Source organism: Danio aesculapii, chromosome 15 (assembly GCF_903798145.1).
Source record: "Danio aesculapii chromosome 15, fDanAes4.1, whole genome shotgun sequence".
Classification (NCBI taxonomy): domain Eukaryota; kingdom Metazoa; phylum Chordata; class Actinopteri; order Cypriniformes; family Danionidae; genus Danio; species Danio aesculapii.
This window is the reverse complement of record NC_079449.1, coordinates 16,405,830-16,423,507: the sequence shown is the minus strand read 5'-3', so window position 1 is coordinate 16,423,507 and position 17,678 is coordinate 16,405,830. Positions and strand designations below refer to the sequence as shown.

At 36.3% G+C, this 17,678-nt stretch overlaps 2 protein-coding genes across 2 annotated transcripts in view; one reads left to right on the top strand and one right to left on the bottom strand.

The window, feature by feature from the left end:
- Window positions 1-5,635, bottom strand: part of c4 (complement component 4) — a 28,269-nt gene extending 22,634 nt beyond the window's left edge. Inside the window, 16 exon segments of the mRNA XM_056474445.1 lie at window positions 46-189; window positions 638-832; window positions 934-1,134; window positions 1,216-1,389; window positions 1,496-1,611; window positions 3,052-3,084; window positions 3,087-3,177; window positions 3,278-3,383; window positions 3,472-3,559; window positions 3,638-3,720; window positions 3,906-3,991; window positions 4,074-4,144; window positions 4,239-4,413; window positions 4,494-4,505; window positions 4,507-4,687; window positions 5,494-5,635. Of these exon segments, the coding sequence (XP_056330420.1) occupies window positions 46-189; window positions 638-832; window positions 934-1,134; window positions 1,216-1,389; window positions 1,496-1,611; window positions 3,052-3,084; window positions 3,087-3,177; window positions 3,278-3,383; window positions 3,472-3,559; window positions 3,638-3,720; window positions 3,906-3,991; window positions 4,074-4,144; window positions 4,239-4,413; window positions 4,494-4,505; window positions 4,507-4,687; window positions 5,494-5,579 (1,842 nt within the window). The 5' untranslated portion in view covers window positions 5,580-5,635.
- A 3,937-nt stretch (window positions 5,636-9,572) lies between these two features.
- On the top strand, window positions 9,573-16,756 carry LOC130242099 (NXPE family member 3-like). Its single transcript, XM_056474112.1, has 7 exons — window positions 9,573-9,599; window positions 11,898-12,293; window positions 14,471-14,886; window positions 15,491-15,567; window positions 15,708-15,902; window positions 15,980-16,317; window positions 16,562-16,756. Exons 1-7 carry the CDS (start codon window positions 9,573-9,575, stop codon window positions 16,754-16,756), a joined length of 1,644 nt encoding a protein of 547 aa, XP_056330087.1.
- Window positions 16,757-17,678: the final 922 nt, after the last annotated feature.

Here is a 17,678-nt window from a genome sequence, read left to right as displayed (position 1 = left end):
CACTAGATATTCACAAAATGACTCATTTGCACACAGATGTGTTACCTTTTGAAGGCTTAGTTTGTTTTTGTTGAGAATATAAACTGCAGAGTCCACCGCAACAAGAGCCACTTTAGTCTTGGGATTCGTCTCGACTGTCACCTCAAACTGAGTTGCAGGTTTTATCTCAGCCAGCGGATTAATTTCTATCTGCAAGCAAAACAATATTTTTCATTCGAATGGTGACACATTGTAAAATTATCTAAACTCAATTCACCCTTTGAATGGACCAAACCAATTGTTATTTTTATCACAATCAAATGTGCACAGAACGAAAAGCAGTAATTATAGCATCTCCTGCAGTAAAACTGTAGAAACACGGTTTAATATTGAAAAATTATAGTATGATCCTGTATTTGGTATTTACAGTAGTAGACTGTAAATATTGTTTACAGTACTGGTCCTGTAAATACACAGTATGGGGTTGGCAACCTGGCTGCCAGTACTTTACTGTAAATTTACAACAAAAATTTTTATAATTTAAATTAAGTTATTAAGTAAATCATTCTAAAATTCATAAATGAGTCTACTTTTTTCCATTCAAATCTATCTAAATGATAAGTTAAAAAATAACAATGATAATTCAACTCATCTTTACATTGCCTTTGCAGACATCTTTCACATCGACCCACACAGAATCAGCCACTATTCTTTCTTTTGATGAGGAGCCTGTATAATAGTATGCCACCATACGAAAAGAGGGCACCATATCCACGTTGACTTTCACATTGACCGTTGTGAATGCAGTTCTCGGCACCCGTCCAATCTGCACAATTTGCCCCTTACTCCAAACCTGTTTATTTTAAAACAATGAAAGACATTAGACTAAAAAAAATAAAGTAGCACGTTCATCATTGTTAAAAAAAAAACAAACAAACAAATATTCTATGGTACATACCATAAAATAAAGAAAGTCGGTTTGGCTGCACCCTCAGGGGTGATGTCCCGCAATCTGGCTTTCAAGTCCTCACCAGCTTGTAAGAACTGTTTCTCTACTTCCAAACTAAGATAGCTCTGTTCTTCAGCTATTATTGCACTGGCAGTCATCTTATTATCACTACGAATTACGACTTGGTCTCCACCTTCAGCAAATACCTGCAAAAATATTAGTTAGAAAAGTTGACAGCTTCGATCTTTAATACTGATTGGTCAATACTAGAGACACATAAATCTTACTGTTATAGCTAAGTTCTTAGCTTGTGGTGGAATTTGAAAAGACATGGCAACATCTCCCATTTCATTTCCAAAGCTCTCCTTTTGCAGAATCTGCTCTGATGATCCATCAATTGTTATGGTGGCTGTAAATTTCAGGTTTGGGACTCTGTTTCCATCTGGATAAGTTGCAGTAGCCTGCAAAAAATTATGCAAAAGTTTAGATGTGGTACTAGCATACATTTGAACACATTAATGTTAATATTTAGAGGTATAACACGAAAAGAAGGCTTGGGCCACATACCAAAACAGAAAACACACCACCAGGGGTGAAATACCTCTTGGTTTTTGACAGATCAACAACATATGGAGATGTCACAATTTTCACAGAGGAACTCTCGGCTTCCTCCAGCATGCCACCTGTATAAAATAAGGATGAAAACGGTATGAACATGTTTGATCATTACTCCATATGCAACACTTTTAATACATCCTTGGAGGACAAAAAATTAATGTCAAAACTATGATATACACTACCTGACAAAAGTAATGTCGCCTATTCAGTTTTTAGGAACAACAAATAATAACTTGACTTCTAGTTGATCATTTGGTATCAGAAGAGGCTTATATGAAAGGCAAAGGCCTCCAGATTACGCTTATTTTACCAAAATAAAATATGATCATGCCTTTATTTTTAATTAGGACAGTAAGGTCTTACTTTGCTGAGGCAAAAGTCTTGTCAATAAACAGAAAAAATGTACAGTATAGAATATAAAGTAATGGTGCAGTGTAAAAGTATTAATATTGTGTATGACTTCCATGAGCTTGGAGGACTACATCCATACATCTCTGCAATGACTCAGATAACATTAACAAAGTCATCTGGAATGGCAAAGAAAGCGTTCTTGCAGGACTCCCAGAGTTCATCAAGATTCTTTGGATTCATCTTCAATGCCTCCTCCTTCATCTTACCCCAGACATGCTCAATAATGTTCAAGTCTGGTGTCCTGGAGCACCTTGACCTTCTTTGCCTTCAGGAACTTTTTATGTGGAGGCTGAAATATGAGGAGTCTCTTGTGGTTTGTAAAGGGTACCACAAATGTCTTGATACCTCAGACTGTTGATGTTGCCATCCACTCTGCAGATCTCTTGCATGCCCCCATACTGAATGTAACCCCAAACTATGATTTTTTTCTTCACCAAACTTGACTGATTTCCATGAGAATATTGGGTCCATGTGGGTTCCAATAGGTCTTCTGCAGTATGTGTTATGATTGGGATGCAGTTGAACAGATGATTAATCAGAAAAATCAACCTTCTGCCACTTTTCCAAATGATCAACTAGAAGTCAAGATATTATCGGTTGCTCTTACAACGGGGATTGACGACAAGACTTTTGTCAGGCAGTGTATTGCTATTATTTTCCACTTTCACTGGCATATATTTCTTTACCATCAGTTAGCTGATAGTAGCACCCAAATATTCAATAACATTTAGGATTTTAACCCTAAAGTTATAGTTTGTTTACATGATGCCACTTTTGTTTTTGGAAGAAGACCAAATAAATTCACATGATAAATGCTAAGCAGATCTTGGATAAGTCAGTAATTCATTTAATGATTAATAAAAAGAAAAGTACAGCTCAAAAGCTGAAAAATAAAATATAATTATTAATTAATACATTAACTAAAAAAACAGATATTTGCCACACAGCCAAACCTGAAAAACAGTCAAAATTGAAATAAAATAAGCAAAAAAAGTAAATAAAATAAAAAATATACAATATTTATGCAAATTTTACATTTCTGATAAGCTGCATGCACTTTTTGATCCACATAAAAAAATTAAATTGTGACTTACTTGCTTTGTCCAAAACTGAGACTGCAATATAATATAATATCCTTCTATATGGCCTTGAGTGATATTTTGTGATGCTGTTTTTAAGTCTTCAGTAAGTACCGCTGTTCCTGCAGTGCCGTCCTCTACCTACATAACAGAAGAATGTCAGATAAAGCACATCAGATACTGACAAGTACATTTCTTTCTTTTGTTATCACAAACATTTTACTGCAAATTTTTTACTCACAGTTATCTGCTTTTCAGTGCCTGGAAGATATATCTTAATGCCCTTTTCATCAACAAGTCCAAATCGAACATATGCAATCCCATTGACTCCCTTTCCATAAGTATATCTATGAACACCAAAGACTGATGGGTTTGATCACAAAACCTCAATTCAACAACCAACCCAATCTAAATGTGACAGTATACTGTACATACCTAGCAGAGATGTTGAATGGAAAGGACTCGCTCATCAAAATATGGTAAGGCTGTGAAGCCTCAATCTTCACCTCAAATGTGGGCAAAACTGTGAAACAGAATTTCAGGAGGTTATTCTGACAGATTAAATAATTAAGATCTCTTTGAATAGTTGGATAACACCTACCATATTCTTTGACCTCAAACTCCACTGTTGTGGTCGATTCTGGGAATTTATGAAACGATGTAATGACTTTCCATTTGCCTGTTCTGAAGGATTAATGAAATTACATGAAATTTCAATGAGATTTATTAAAAGGCCACCCCTCTCCAAGAATAAAATGCTCCCATAGTAAAATAAAATTTTAAATAATATTAATTTTAAATTAATAAATTTAATAATAAAAAAACACTATATTTAGTGTTATTGTTTATTTAGTGCCCATGTTGTTAACTTACGTTCAACTTCTGGTATAGTGATAGTTTTATCCAAGATTTGGTTAATATCAAAACCCGTGTAAACAATCAAGCCTTTTGAGTTCTGTAAAAAGAAAAAAAAACGGCATATTCATTTCATGTCATGTTGCTGCTAATGCATTTCATCAAGACGAATAACAACTTACGGTTATTTGAACATGGAGTTCATCTTGTATGGGTAACATGTAGTTGTCTAGAATAAAGATTCTGTATTTGACTGAAAAACAAAACAAGAAACTACATTTTTAGTGAACAAATTGAATACTAATAAGCGAAAACAAAAACTGTAGCAAGAAAGTGTGCCGTTATACCATTTTCTCCTGGGTTATATATTGGCTTGTCGGTTTGGACGAATATGTACCCTCTTTTTGTTGACAAATAGATGTTGGCTTTTCTGGCAAGTTGTCCCTCAAATATATCATTGCTTATGGCAGCAAGTTGCACATATGGATTCTTTTCAATAACCCCATATGTGGTAGCATCAATCTACAGTACATAGGTTAGAAAAGCCTTTTGCAGTTTACTCTGGAGAAACACATTTGAAAATCTGAAGTGAAAAGACTTACCTTGAGTTTTACCCACAGCCTGGTAGTTATTGTTTTCATTGAGGATTATAGATTTTTTTCTGACCGAATTTCTGAATTGTTCCTGTTTTCAAAGTATAAGTTCCATTCTCATTTCTTTAGTGGCTCCATGAAGCTGTACACCCACAGTCTCTTCCACTCCCAGGTGAACTACATTTGGAGCAACAATAAGGCATCTGTGGTATATAAATTCGCACATTTGAACTCTAGTTAATAAAATAGTTAAATATGTAGTACATGGCTTATTTTTATATGCATAATGCTGTCAGTCAAAAAAAAACTTTATAATTAAGAATCAAATTGTACTAAAATAAAATAAAATGTAAACAATTTTTTTAAGGTTTAATTAAAAATCTGTTTCAGAGTCAAACTAACACCAAATAATTTGAACTTTATATGTCTTCATACAATTTTAAATGCAGCACCAGTTCAACGTACTTAAGTAAGTTTTTGGGGGACCCCATTACTCAAAAGTTTAAGTACATGCTACAAATGCACCAAGTTAAATCAAATTAATATGTAGGTCTACGTTTTGGTAGAAACCATTACTCAATTAAAACTTGGAACGAGTTTACTCAATCAGACTTAACTCAAATCAACTTTTTAGGTTTTCAAATCATCTTGATGGGCACTTCCCATAGAATAAGGATACTGTAATAAACTGAAGATTCTGTGCCCCCACATCAACCCTACTCATAAACCCAATCTTAACAGGAAACTATCTGCATTTTTACTTTTCCAAAATACTTTATGCTGTGTGATTTATGAGCTGTTTTCCTCATTGGGACAAAAAGAGGTCAAAATGGACTGGTTCTGCTATTCTTGGGGACATTTGGTCCTCACGATGTAAAGAATACAAAGTACACACACACACACATAAATCATAACAGCACAAATAATGATAGAAGAGAACGTGCTAATCAAACAAATTCTGCAAATGCAAATTGGAAAAAAGTAACTAGTAAACAAGTCTAATACTTACGTGGGTTTCTGTGCATCCACCACATAAAAACCAAAAACCACAAAAAACAGATGATAGAGCATCTTGATGTTATTAGCTTGCTGCATTTTATTATTCCATTAGGATGTCTGCTATCCACAGACTGAGAAAAGAGTAAGCTATTTCAAACCTTCATCAAACTTGGCTTTGATACTCAAAAAAGAGAAAATTTGGCAAAAAAGTCATGGTCATGAAGTCATGTGATTTACAAGAAATCGTGTTTACAACAGAACACAGCATGAACAGCAGCTGTCTAGAGCAAAAATCATGGGAAAAGAAAACAAATCAAAACATGCATGTGTCATTTTATGTCATGTCATTTTAACAATTTAGTTATTCGTATTTGGTTGAGTTTTGTCAGATATTCCACTCAAACAGTATCATAGATTGTACAGTGTCAGTCACTTATCAGACATTGATTGTTTCTCCCTGTTTTATTACACCATTTTAAAGATATAAATAGTTTAAAATTACTAAAAAACAAAAGACAGTGGTGTAGCTAATGGTTATTTTTAGTTTTTTTTTTTAGCAATTCCTTCACCATGTAAAGTTTTTGTGTGTCTAACTTGAAAATAAAATATTCTGATAGCTTCCCAGTAATAAGTACAGCCGTTCATGTCAAATTTTTGACTTGGATTTGTATTTACTTACTGAATAGTTTATCCGGGGGGTTGCCAGTAGCAGGTTAAACTCAATTCACTTTCACCTTCATTTCTATAGTGCTTTTCAGTATATTGTGTTAAAGCAACTCATGGATAAAAAAAGAGAATAATAGTTAAAAAAAAACAAACCTACATATCATGTAACATTTAAGAATATGGGACATACCAGCAAATCAGGCAGGCAGGAAAGCAGTGGTAGAATGCTAGTGTAGTCCCAGTTCAATTAAAACTGATTCAGTTCAAATCTGAAAAGGAAAATATGTCACATGCCATTTCTGTACTATTTCATACTACGCTGCAGCTACTATACTATCACTGCAGTCAGTATATTAGGGAAATGTTCAGGATTCACATTTCAAGACTACACTTGCTGGCGCCACAAAAAATATTAGGCTACTGAATCTACTCTAAGAACTGGGAAGCAGTTCTTTTATAGACCAATTCAATGTGGTGATGTCACTGGGCCATGAACATTTCCTTCTTGTTGCCAAAACTATTTCACAACTGTAACAAGAGGTAATTTAATCAAATCGTTACATTAAAACATTGTCATAAAATTATTTGTCAATATGTGGACCCTTTTGGATTCTTGGAAGCTTTAAAAATTAAAATTTAATACAGGAAATAGGTTAGGACCATTGTTATTGTTTACGTCCCTCAAAATGGTCTATAGTGAATCCAAAACAGTGCATATTCAAGTGACAAATGACAAATATGACATAATAAAAATTTGTTATTCATGACGCACTTCCATAGTTGCTATTAATCTATCAAAATGTGTTTATAGTTTTAAATTCCTGTCATTTCCTAATTAGTATTATTATTCTTATACATAAAAACCAAACAGCATGGTGGCAGAGTGGGTAGCGCTCTCACCTCACAGCAAGAAGGTCGCTGGTTCGAGCCACGGCTGAGTCAGTTGGCATTTCTGTGTTGAGTTTGCATGTTCTCCCCGTGTTCGCGTGGGTTTCCTATGGGTGCTCCGGTTTCCCCCACTGTCCAAAGACATGCGCTATAGGTGAATTGTGTAAGCTAAAATTGTCCATAGTGTATGTGTGTGAATGAGAGTGTATGGGTGTTTCCCAGTGATGGGTTGCAGCTGGAAGGGCATCTGCTGCGTAAAACATATGCTGGATAAGTTGGCGGTTCATTCCGCTGTGGTGACCCCAGATAAAGGGACCAAGCCGAAAAGAAAGTGAATAAAAACCAAACAGCAAAAATCAACATGCATTATATATCATCATATATAAATATGGCATCCTGTAACCTTCGAGCTACAGACCTACAGTAGGCTACAGGTTAAATATAATAGGTTACCCATTTTGTGTAGCAAAACCAAATTCCTGCTCTCAAAAATAACCCCTCAAAATCAATGACACAAAGTCCGTCTGAATGTGGATTTGGAGCAGGTGAAGGCTAGATTATGTTAATATAAGAAAAAGGGAGAGCGTCGGACAGGTTTGGGAACTCGACGGTTTTGTTAAAAGATGTTTTTAGGGCTATTCCTGCATTTGAGTTAATATCTGCGAGCGCCTTACCGATACCAACCTCTCTATGTCAACAAATAAAGGAACGTCACGTGAACTAGCCTAATTAATATTCATGAATCACGGTCACGTAAAAGCTGGAACTGGAACAGCATAATGGAAGAAATCTGAAGTGGAAAAGAACAGGGGCAGAACACAGATGTGAAAAGAACTGAAACGCACAAACACGAGACCATCGCAGTTACACACTTTCAAAAATATGCCTTTAAGAGGCAGATAAAACGGGACTTTGGAACAGGGTGTTCACAACGTTGTTGCCTCAGCTGTCAGTATTTTTTGTGCTACTATTTCGCAAGAGTAGACATTCAAGCATAACATTCGGGTCTATACTTTAATTATAACGTGTCTGCGGAATTTGATCCTGTCTTATTATAGTCTTGTCTTACCAGAACAAATGACAGTGGACCTGGGATAGCCTATAACAAAAAAAAGTAACGGCTTGATTACAAATAGCATTACAATTATTTAAAAGAGCAGAGATTCATCAGCAGATTTCATTTATGTATGTTTCGGCAGTGAATTCATATTTATTTATTTATGAACATGAGTAAAAAAATCCATAAATTCCTGCATGAATAAAACAATAGATAAACAAATAACGCGGACAGATATAATTGGCTGCCAGTTGCTGCTCGCATCAAATTCAAAGCTCTGATGTTTGCTTACAAAGCGACCTCTGGCTTTGCTCCTTCTTATCTGCTCTCACTTCTGCAGATTTATGTGCACTCCAGAAACTTGCGTTCTGTGAATGAACGTCGCCTCGTGGTTCCATGCCCAAGAGGGAAGAAATCACTTTCCCGAACTCGCGCATTCAATCTGCCCAGTTGGTGGAATGAACTCCCTAACTGCATCAGAACAGCAGAGTCACTTGCTGTCTTCAAGAAACGACTAAAAACTCAACTGTTTAGTCTCCACTTTCCTTCCTAATCTGTAACTGCCTCTCTGGCTATACCACTAACTGTACTCTCTCTCTCTCTCTCTCTCAAAAAAATAAAAAAAAATAAAAATAAAATAAAAAAATTACTAATGCTTTGCTTCTTAGACTTTACACACCTGACACTTGTCTATAGCACTTGTTCACTGCTGCTCTTATAGTTGTGTAAATTGCTTCCTTGTCCTCATTTGTAAGTCGCTTTGGATAAAAGCGTCTGCTAAATGACTAAATGTAAATGTAAATGTATAATTAAATTACCATCAGAAGCCTGTCAAAAAAATCGAATGCAATTTTTTTTTCTAACGATCAACCAATGATGGCAGACCTTATGATGATTGATGATTTATTTAATTATTTACCTCTCCGCACTTTTATTTGTATTTATTTATGAAATTTGTGGATTTTTATATACATTATTTATTTGCATATTTAATTGGTTTATTTATGCAGGAATTTGGCTGCATTTACTCACTATTGTATATTTGCACATTTTAAATTGTTATGCAATCGTGTTTCGGCAGATAATATTTATTCATTTGAACGATCCTGCGTGTAATATGATTTTATAAGAACAGATAGTTCACTTAACTGTCCTCAAGAGTCAAATTAAAACACTACATAATAGTTTGTTAGAAACATAATATTGTCAAAATGCATTACTTTTTAAGTCATTATTTGTTCTAACACACCTAAACAATCAATATACCTGTTAGTCTAATGATTATATTGCTAATTTATTTGAAATGTATTATTATTAAAAGATTCTCACGCGCACGCGTATATTTTTATTTTTGCAAAAGTCCCTTCAGTTGCTCCGTAGGAAAAGTCGCGACAAAGAACCAACAACAGACGACTTTGGCTTTTTCCAAAAACAAACAAACAAACAAAAAAAAAAAACCAAAAAAATGTCTTTAGAAAATGAAAGGGAAGCTCAGGAGCAATACTGTAAGTTATCTCTGAATAACTTTTGCTGACGCTTTTATGTCTATAAAATAACTTTATATAACCTACCTAAGTAAAAGTAGCCTATAAACACAAACTAAAGTAAACTAACGTTATCACAGATTCCAAATGTTGAACAATTTTCACATAACCATATTGTAACACATTGCTTTTACAGTTCACAGGCAAAGATCATGTTCATGCAAGTTTATTGGGCTCTCTCTGCTAGTAACCATCTGTTTTCTGGTGAGTTCATGAAATGATACATTTACAGGTTGCTGTTATCATAGCTTCTTATCTGTGTTGGTCCTATAGCATTTCCCTGGTAAATAAAGTGAACAAATAGTGCGAAAGCTGTTTTCAAGTCAACATAAAAACATTATAAATATACATTGCACAATATAATAAAACAGATTTTTAATACGAATTTCAGCAAATAAACAGTATTAATGTTTATTCATTTATTAAGATTATCATGGTAATGTTTATATTCACCGTTTCATTTAGGAAAACTGATTCTGGGTGTTATTCTGGATGATGGCTTGAGCTTTGACAAACAGATAAATGCAGTGGTCAAATCCTGCTTCTTTCAGCTTCGACTTTTAAAAACAGTCAAATCTATTTTATCTAGAAAAACTTTTGAAAAAATAATCTATGCTTTTATTACCACTAGATTGAACTATTGTAACTTAATATACTTTGGGATTAGTCAGAAAACCTTATCCCGGTTATAATTAGTTCAAAATGCTGCTGGATTTTAACAGGTACCAAGAAACATGACCACATAACACCAGTTTTACGCTTTTTGCACTGGCTGCCTGTGCACTATCGAGTCACTTTTAAAATGCCTCTCTTGGTTTTTAAATCTCTAAATGGCCAGGCACCTTCTCATCTGTCAGACATGTTAATTGAGCATTAACCTGGTCGGTCTCTTTGGTCATCTAACCAGACACTGTTATGCATCCCTAAGTTGAGGCTGAAATGCAGAGGTGACCATGCCTTCGCAGTAGCTGGTCCTAGGTTGTGGAATGCTCTGCCCCTCTGTATTAGATTTGTTTCATCCCTGTCTGTTTTTAAGTCTAGGTTGAAAACTTGCCTGTTTGATTTGGCATTTGAAAATTGTCTGTTTTAGCTATATATATATATATATATATATATATATATATATATATATATATATATATATATATATATTTGTTTTTTCTCTGTTGTGATTTGTACTGTGCAACACATTGGTCAACATCTGGTTGTGTTAAATAGTTCTATATAAATAAAATTGACAATGACATAGGGAAACTCCTGAGATAAATAAGTTATATCTCTGAACTTTAATAATAAATCTATATAAAATGCTGCACTTCCCGCCTTCAGTCGCAACGACTTCTGGGACTTATAGAGAGAGTTAGGTGCTCAAGTCGGCATCCATGCGTCCTCCATATTAAGAACACATCTGGAAACTTTCACGCCTCCTCCATTCTTGCGGTCTTGAGTATTTAAATTTGGGGGTTTATGATGACGTTACACGAGAACATGAGGATGCAAGATTGTTGAAGCAAATTGAGAAACAGCCAGTGTGTTGGAGTTGGGTTGGAACTAAACTGTGCAGGGCTGCGGCCCTCCAGGAACTGAGTTTGGCACCCCTGTTCTAGCATATGCACGCTTTAAAAAAACTTGTCATAATAACTCCCTTTATTAATCTGGGGTTGCCTCAGCGGATTGAACCGCCAACTTATCCAGCATATGTTTTACGCAGCGAATGCCCTTCCAGCTGCAACCCATCACTGGGAAACACCCATACACTTCCATTCTCACATACACTACAGACAATTTTAGCTTTACCCAATTGACCTATAGCACATGTCTTTGGACTGTGGGGGAAACCGAAGCACCAAGAGGAACCCAACATGCAAACTCCACATAGAAATGCTAACTGAACCAGCGAACTTCTTGCTGTGAGGCGAGAGCGCTACTCACTGCGCCACCATGCTGCCCATAATCACACTCAAGTTCAGAAAATGTACTATGACTTAATTTGAATCCACACTCTGTTTATAAATAGAGAATTTGTAAAATTGCAGAATTCATTCGGTTCGAATTCACACTTAATAAAATTCACCAAATAATTTAATAATCAGAATTATTAATAGATAAATTTAAAACCTGATCTGTCTCATTAACAAATATTACTTTCCGACTTTTATGGCTTTTGATTCCACTATAAATTGGTTTGAACTATTGCCTACATACACCAGTAAAATCGTGATCATATTGATTAATAATCACCTATTGTTTATTTTTTAGGTGGAATGGTCATATATGAGTAATGACAATCAGAAACACACTCCACCCAGCTTTCTGTCTAAGCACTTCGCAGAACTCCAGAACTCTTCAACCTCTAATGATCCTGCAGGGTCTCAGTCACTAAGAAGCTTTTTTCAGTCTGAATTTGGAATCAGTTCGCAGAGTTACTATATGTTACAACAGGCTGTTTATTGGCCCGGGCCTCATAGACCAACTATAAATTTATTCAAGAGTACTAGTCCAGAGCACACCAAATTCACCATTCAGAATCTCAAAGAGAGCTACCAAATTGGCGAGGAACTGTTCGTTATGGTGCATGCAAGGGATTTCAATAAAAGGTTAAAAAGATATGGGGGAGACTTTTTTCAAGCCAAGTTATTCTGGTCCAGATCTAAGGTTAGTGATTGTTCTCATTAGGTAAAGTTGCAGCATTTTTTATACATGATTTGTGAACCTGGACAACAAAACCAGTTTCGAATATATTTTTGGAAATTACCAAAATTACATTGTATGAGACAACAATTATTGACTTTAATACAAAAAAAAAACAAGATTATCAATTAAAGATGATGTTTCATGAATATATTTGTACATTTCCTACTGTAAATGTATCAAAACTAAATTTTGATGGGTAATTTGAACTTTAAACACTTTTCTCAGTATTTAGATTTTTTTGATCCCTGATACAGATTTCCAAATAGTTGTATCTTGGCCAAATATTATCCTAACTTGATGATCATATGGAAAGCCTACATTTTCAGATGATGTGTACATCTCAAATGTCCTAAAAAAAAATTTTCATGAAAATGATAAGTTATGACTGTTTTGTTGGTCCAGGGTAACATATATGCATGCACATTGTTATTTAAATTAATGTGTCCATCTTATCTTTAATCAAGATAAGATGTCTGAATATTTTTCTTTAAGAATCCACATATACATTGGTGGGCCAAAACATTATGACCAGTCACAACTGAAGTGAATATGGCCCAATGCCAATTCTAAATCTACCCCTTCCCCTTGGCCCTTATAACCGAACGGTTAAGGGGAAGGGCTTAAAAAATGACCCCTTAGAATTGGGACACCACTACAGCACCTGCACACGTCATATGTCATCGCGATCTCATGCTTCATGTGAGATCAGACGATGGCGACTGCTGTAGTGATTCCAGTTGTGCTATTTTTTGGTATTTATCTTCAGGAAATCACTGAAGGCATATATCATGCTATCATAACGATCTAATGTGGCAATATTTCATCTATGTAAACACACAAAAACAACATTAACATTATAGCAGACACTGTAAAAAGCTCATTCTCAGCCACTAGATGTTACTGACAGGGTATATATATAGATATAGATTATATATAGATTAGATGGAAAGCAAAAAACAGTTCTAGAAATCAATATCTCCATTTGTTGGAGAAATGGAGGAGATTTACAACTGCCAGATTTTTATGTCAAACTTTAGTTTGTCTGAAACTGCAAGGCTTCCAATCAGCAGTGGTCCAAGGAGCAATAATACACAAGCTGGAGACATAGTGTTCAGTGCATAAGGCTCATCAATGCACGAGAGCAATGAAAGCTATCTCTTCTGGTTTGAGCCAACAGGTGCTATAATGTGGTGCAAGCCACAAAAAAATAATGATGAATTTAAGGATCACACTTTTCCGCAAAGTCAGTGGTAACTGTATATAGAGTAGATCCCTTTGACTAGCCTGGACACTCACCTGCGACGTACTTGGACCTGAACATTTACCATGATGGACACTCATTGTGCCATCTAAACTGCAAATCTGCCTCTTGTACATCTGGCCATTGGTTTCTACAAAGGTTTTTCCTCCATTTCTGAGACTGCGTAGCTGTGGGAAAATTGTGATGATCGCTGTGCTCTACCAACAGGAGGTGAGCAGTGGAACTGGAAAAGTAGAAGTAGGCTGTCTGCTCCAAAGAGTCCTGTTTTCTTTAACATCACAAGGATGGCGGTGTATTTTTGTGCTGTTTAGCCAGAATGGGATGAAGAATGTGGTGCTCTGGGTCAATTTCTGCTTGGAAAACATGTTCGGAAATTCAAGTGGACACTGACTTTCCTTCTACCTATTCTCTTTATTTTCATGGATCACCACAGCGAAGTGGTCTGCCATTTACTCTGGCACATGTTTTGCCGCTGTATGCCTTTTATGTTGCAATCCTGCTAAATTGTCAAACCCTCAATGCTGGGGAACACCCACACATTTTCCCATTCACACATTCCAATATACATCTACTGTACTATATCTACTGTAACCTTCTTAGTGCCAAAAAGGGCAGGACACCTTTAGAGATCTTGAAGAATCCATGCTTGACTCTTGCCAGCATGTAAAGGATCAACAGTGTATTAGGCAGGTGGTCATAATGTTTTGCCTCATCAGTGTGCATTATAATTGGGAAGAAATGACTTTTTAACTGGGACTGTGTAGCCAAACATGTTATAATACCCTGGGTTCCTTTTAAAGTAAAATACAACCAAATTGCATTGAGCAATAATACAGTGTGAATAGGCTTTTCTATTGAGAATGTTCCTCTATCACAGGCCAGTGTTTTTGGGGAGGTGGTGGACCTGCTCAATGGCTCCTACTCTGTGCGTTTCCTCCTGCCTTGGGTCGGACAGGCTCAGGTTGCTGTGCGTTTAATTCACTCCAGTGAAGCTGTGCAAGTCTTGAAGCATCACAGAGATACTGACTCGGACAGAGTGTACTTTAATGGATATTATGAGGCTTCGGGGCCAAATAAAACCAGGCTGAGTGAAGTTGTGGAGTGTAATGTGAAGTGGGACAAGAATGGATTAGAAAGTTTAGGAACCAAAAACTGCTGTTGTGAATACAGCGATCCTCGCACCAAAGAAACATGGCGCTGCGAGAAACCCAAATCTCTGCCATGCAGTGCCCTCGTCTACCACTCCATGGGGTCTTACAGAAACCGACTGACTAAACTGGATGAAATACTAATGTGAGATTAAATAATAGTTCACCCAAAAAATGAAAAATTGCTGTTGATTAACTCACCCTCAGGCCATCTAAAATGTAACTTTCAAAAAGTGCAACTCATAGTAACGTTATTGCTTTTAATTTACATTCTTGTTATACAGTCCAGTTTGCGTCCATGACAGACTGAAGCACAAGTTTCTGTTGCATAATAACTTGTTTGCAGATGCAAACTCACACTGATGCCGTTTTTTTATTGCAGCATGAGCAATGATAAATGATAAGCCTGAGTACCATTCTGATGAACAATACATCTCATATTTAAACATACAAATTGTAAGCTCACCCTGTATATGTCAATATGAGACAGGATTGGACTAAAGAAAATAAATTCACTGATCACTTTGCTTCAAAAGATGTCGTTGTATGATCAATGAATTCATTTAGTGCTGCTTATAGATGTTTTTATTTAGTTGAAAGTCACCTCCATCTTAAATGGCCTGAATGTTAATTCAGCATATTTTCATTTTCAGGTGAGCTCCCATTAAAAGACATTCAATTGTATACTTAAAATATTTAAACCACTGATCTGGAGTCAGCATGACAGATAAAAACACTTTCTTTTGCAGCCAGGGAAATAACAAAGCTATCAGTGGAGATTGGAGAATCATCAACATTCTTCATTCTCATGGAAATAAAACCATTGGTATGTCATCATTTACTGACCCTCAAATTTTGCCAAACCCATATTCAACCAGTCTGCTCGTTTCCAAAGAAGTCACTCATTTACTTTACTTGTTATTGAGAGTTTGCTATTGACAAATACTCACCTGTTTGATGTTACAGAGAAATGTCGACCTGGTTTGCACACTCCAGTTCCAGCTGGCTTTTTCCTAAATGACGTGTGGACATCATTCGTCTGCAACACCAGCCATTTTACACCCCAAAAAACAACCAAGTGCCTGAAGGACAAACACCTCTACATGATGGGAGACTCAACTATGAGACAGTGGTTTGAGTTCTTTGTGCAAACAATACCAAGTGAGACAGAGAGTTGAAATGCTATACAATCAGTAAAAGTAAGATCATAAATGTTGGTGTCACACACTGTTTTTCAGCCCTGAAGCAGATGAACCTCCATGTCCAATATCAAGCCGGGCCGCTCATGGCAGTTGATGTGGAAAACAACATTGACTTACACTGGAGGGCTCACGGTCTTCCTCTTCGCAGTAGAAAGACAGCAGTGGCTAGTTTGCATTATATCAGTAATGAGATTGATGACCTGGCTGGAGGCCCCCACACAATCATCATGCTCAATCTGGGGCCCCATTTCACCACGTACCCTCTGGATTTCTTCACTCTTCGAGTGTTGAGGATCCGCAAAGCTGTTCTTGCACTTTTACAGCGAGCGCCTGATACTACTGTTATCATCAAGACTGTAAACACTGGCTATAAGGTAACTTTCAACAGTCCTGGAGGGCCACTGTCCTGTAGAGTTTAGCTCCATCTTGACTCTGGAAGCTTCTAGTACTGTATATCTAAGACCTTGATTAGGTGGTTCAGGTGTGTTTAATTACCTGAACTAATCAGCACAGTGGCTCTTCGGCAACTTGGTTAGGTTTTATACAGCATCAAAATGGCTGATTGCAGGTTTATGATATTGGTTGAATCTAGATTTGTTTTGTCTGTCTTTTTAACAGGATGTTTTTGGCAGTGACTGGTATTCTCTGCAGCTGGACAGAGTTCTGCATTGGGCTTTTCAGGATGTGGGTGTTTATATTCTGAATGTGTGGCAAATGACGGCCTGTCACTACAGCGAAGAGAGGATTCATCCAGGCCCCATCATCATCAAAAATGAGATTGATGTTTTGCTGTCTTTTATTTGCCCTGACTGAATTAAATCTCTACAGTTTATAATTGAGCAGCACGTTTTGACTTTACTACTTAAACTTCTTTAACATCAAAGTCCATTTTAAAACTGGTGTGTACATGTTTTATCTTCCTGACATCAAATAGATTTTTTTGTATTGATCTGTTAGTCTTAGGGTTATCCATAAGCTAGTTGCTCCAAAACATTGAAGAGCGCTTAATTTTTCCTTGTTTCATTCCTAGCTTCCTTTCCAAGGTAAGGATGCGAGAACGGAGGAATTGAATCTAAAAAAATGAAATATCCCTCACATCCTGAAGGGGTGAAGCTAAGTCCAGAGGAAAGGAAGCTATGAATGCAAACGAAGATGCTTAAATAAGAAGTAAAAGCACTTTTCAATGTCTCATTTTTGTTTTTGCATTACTACAAAGAAACCCCTCACAAGCAGTGGTGTAAAGTAACAAATTACAAATACTCAAACTACTGTAATTGAGTAGTTTTTCTCAGAAATCGTAATTTACTAAGTAGTTTTAAAATCCTGCACTTTTACTTTCCTTTGAGTACATTTTTAGTGCGGTATTGGTACTTTTACTCCACCACTTTCCTTTAGCCTGCAGTCACTGCTTTATTTTTTCTTGTGGGGATTGGCTGAGTAGAAAAATCAGTCTTGTGATTCCTATCTAATCAAATCACACATAGAAGGTAAATCGCATCAAACTGAATAAGCTCAGGACATGGGCGCTTTATAAATGTAGCAAACTGTTTTGAAGCATAAAAAGTGTACAAAATCTTCACATGCAATGACCCAGAGACTTGTTTAGAAGCTTATTACTGACGAGAAGTTGGCGGATGTTTACTGTATGATGACCGTATTGGCCTTAAACACCCAGCAGGCACAGGACATCAACATGACGTCAGATTAATGTTGTACCCCAATGTCGTGGGGCTGT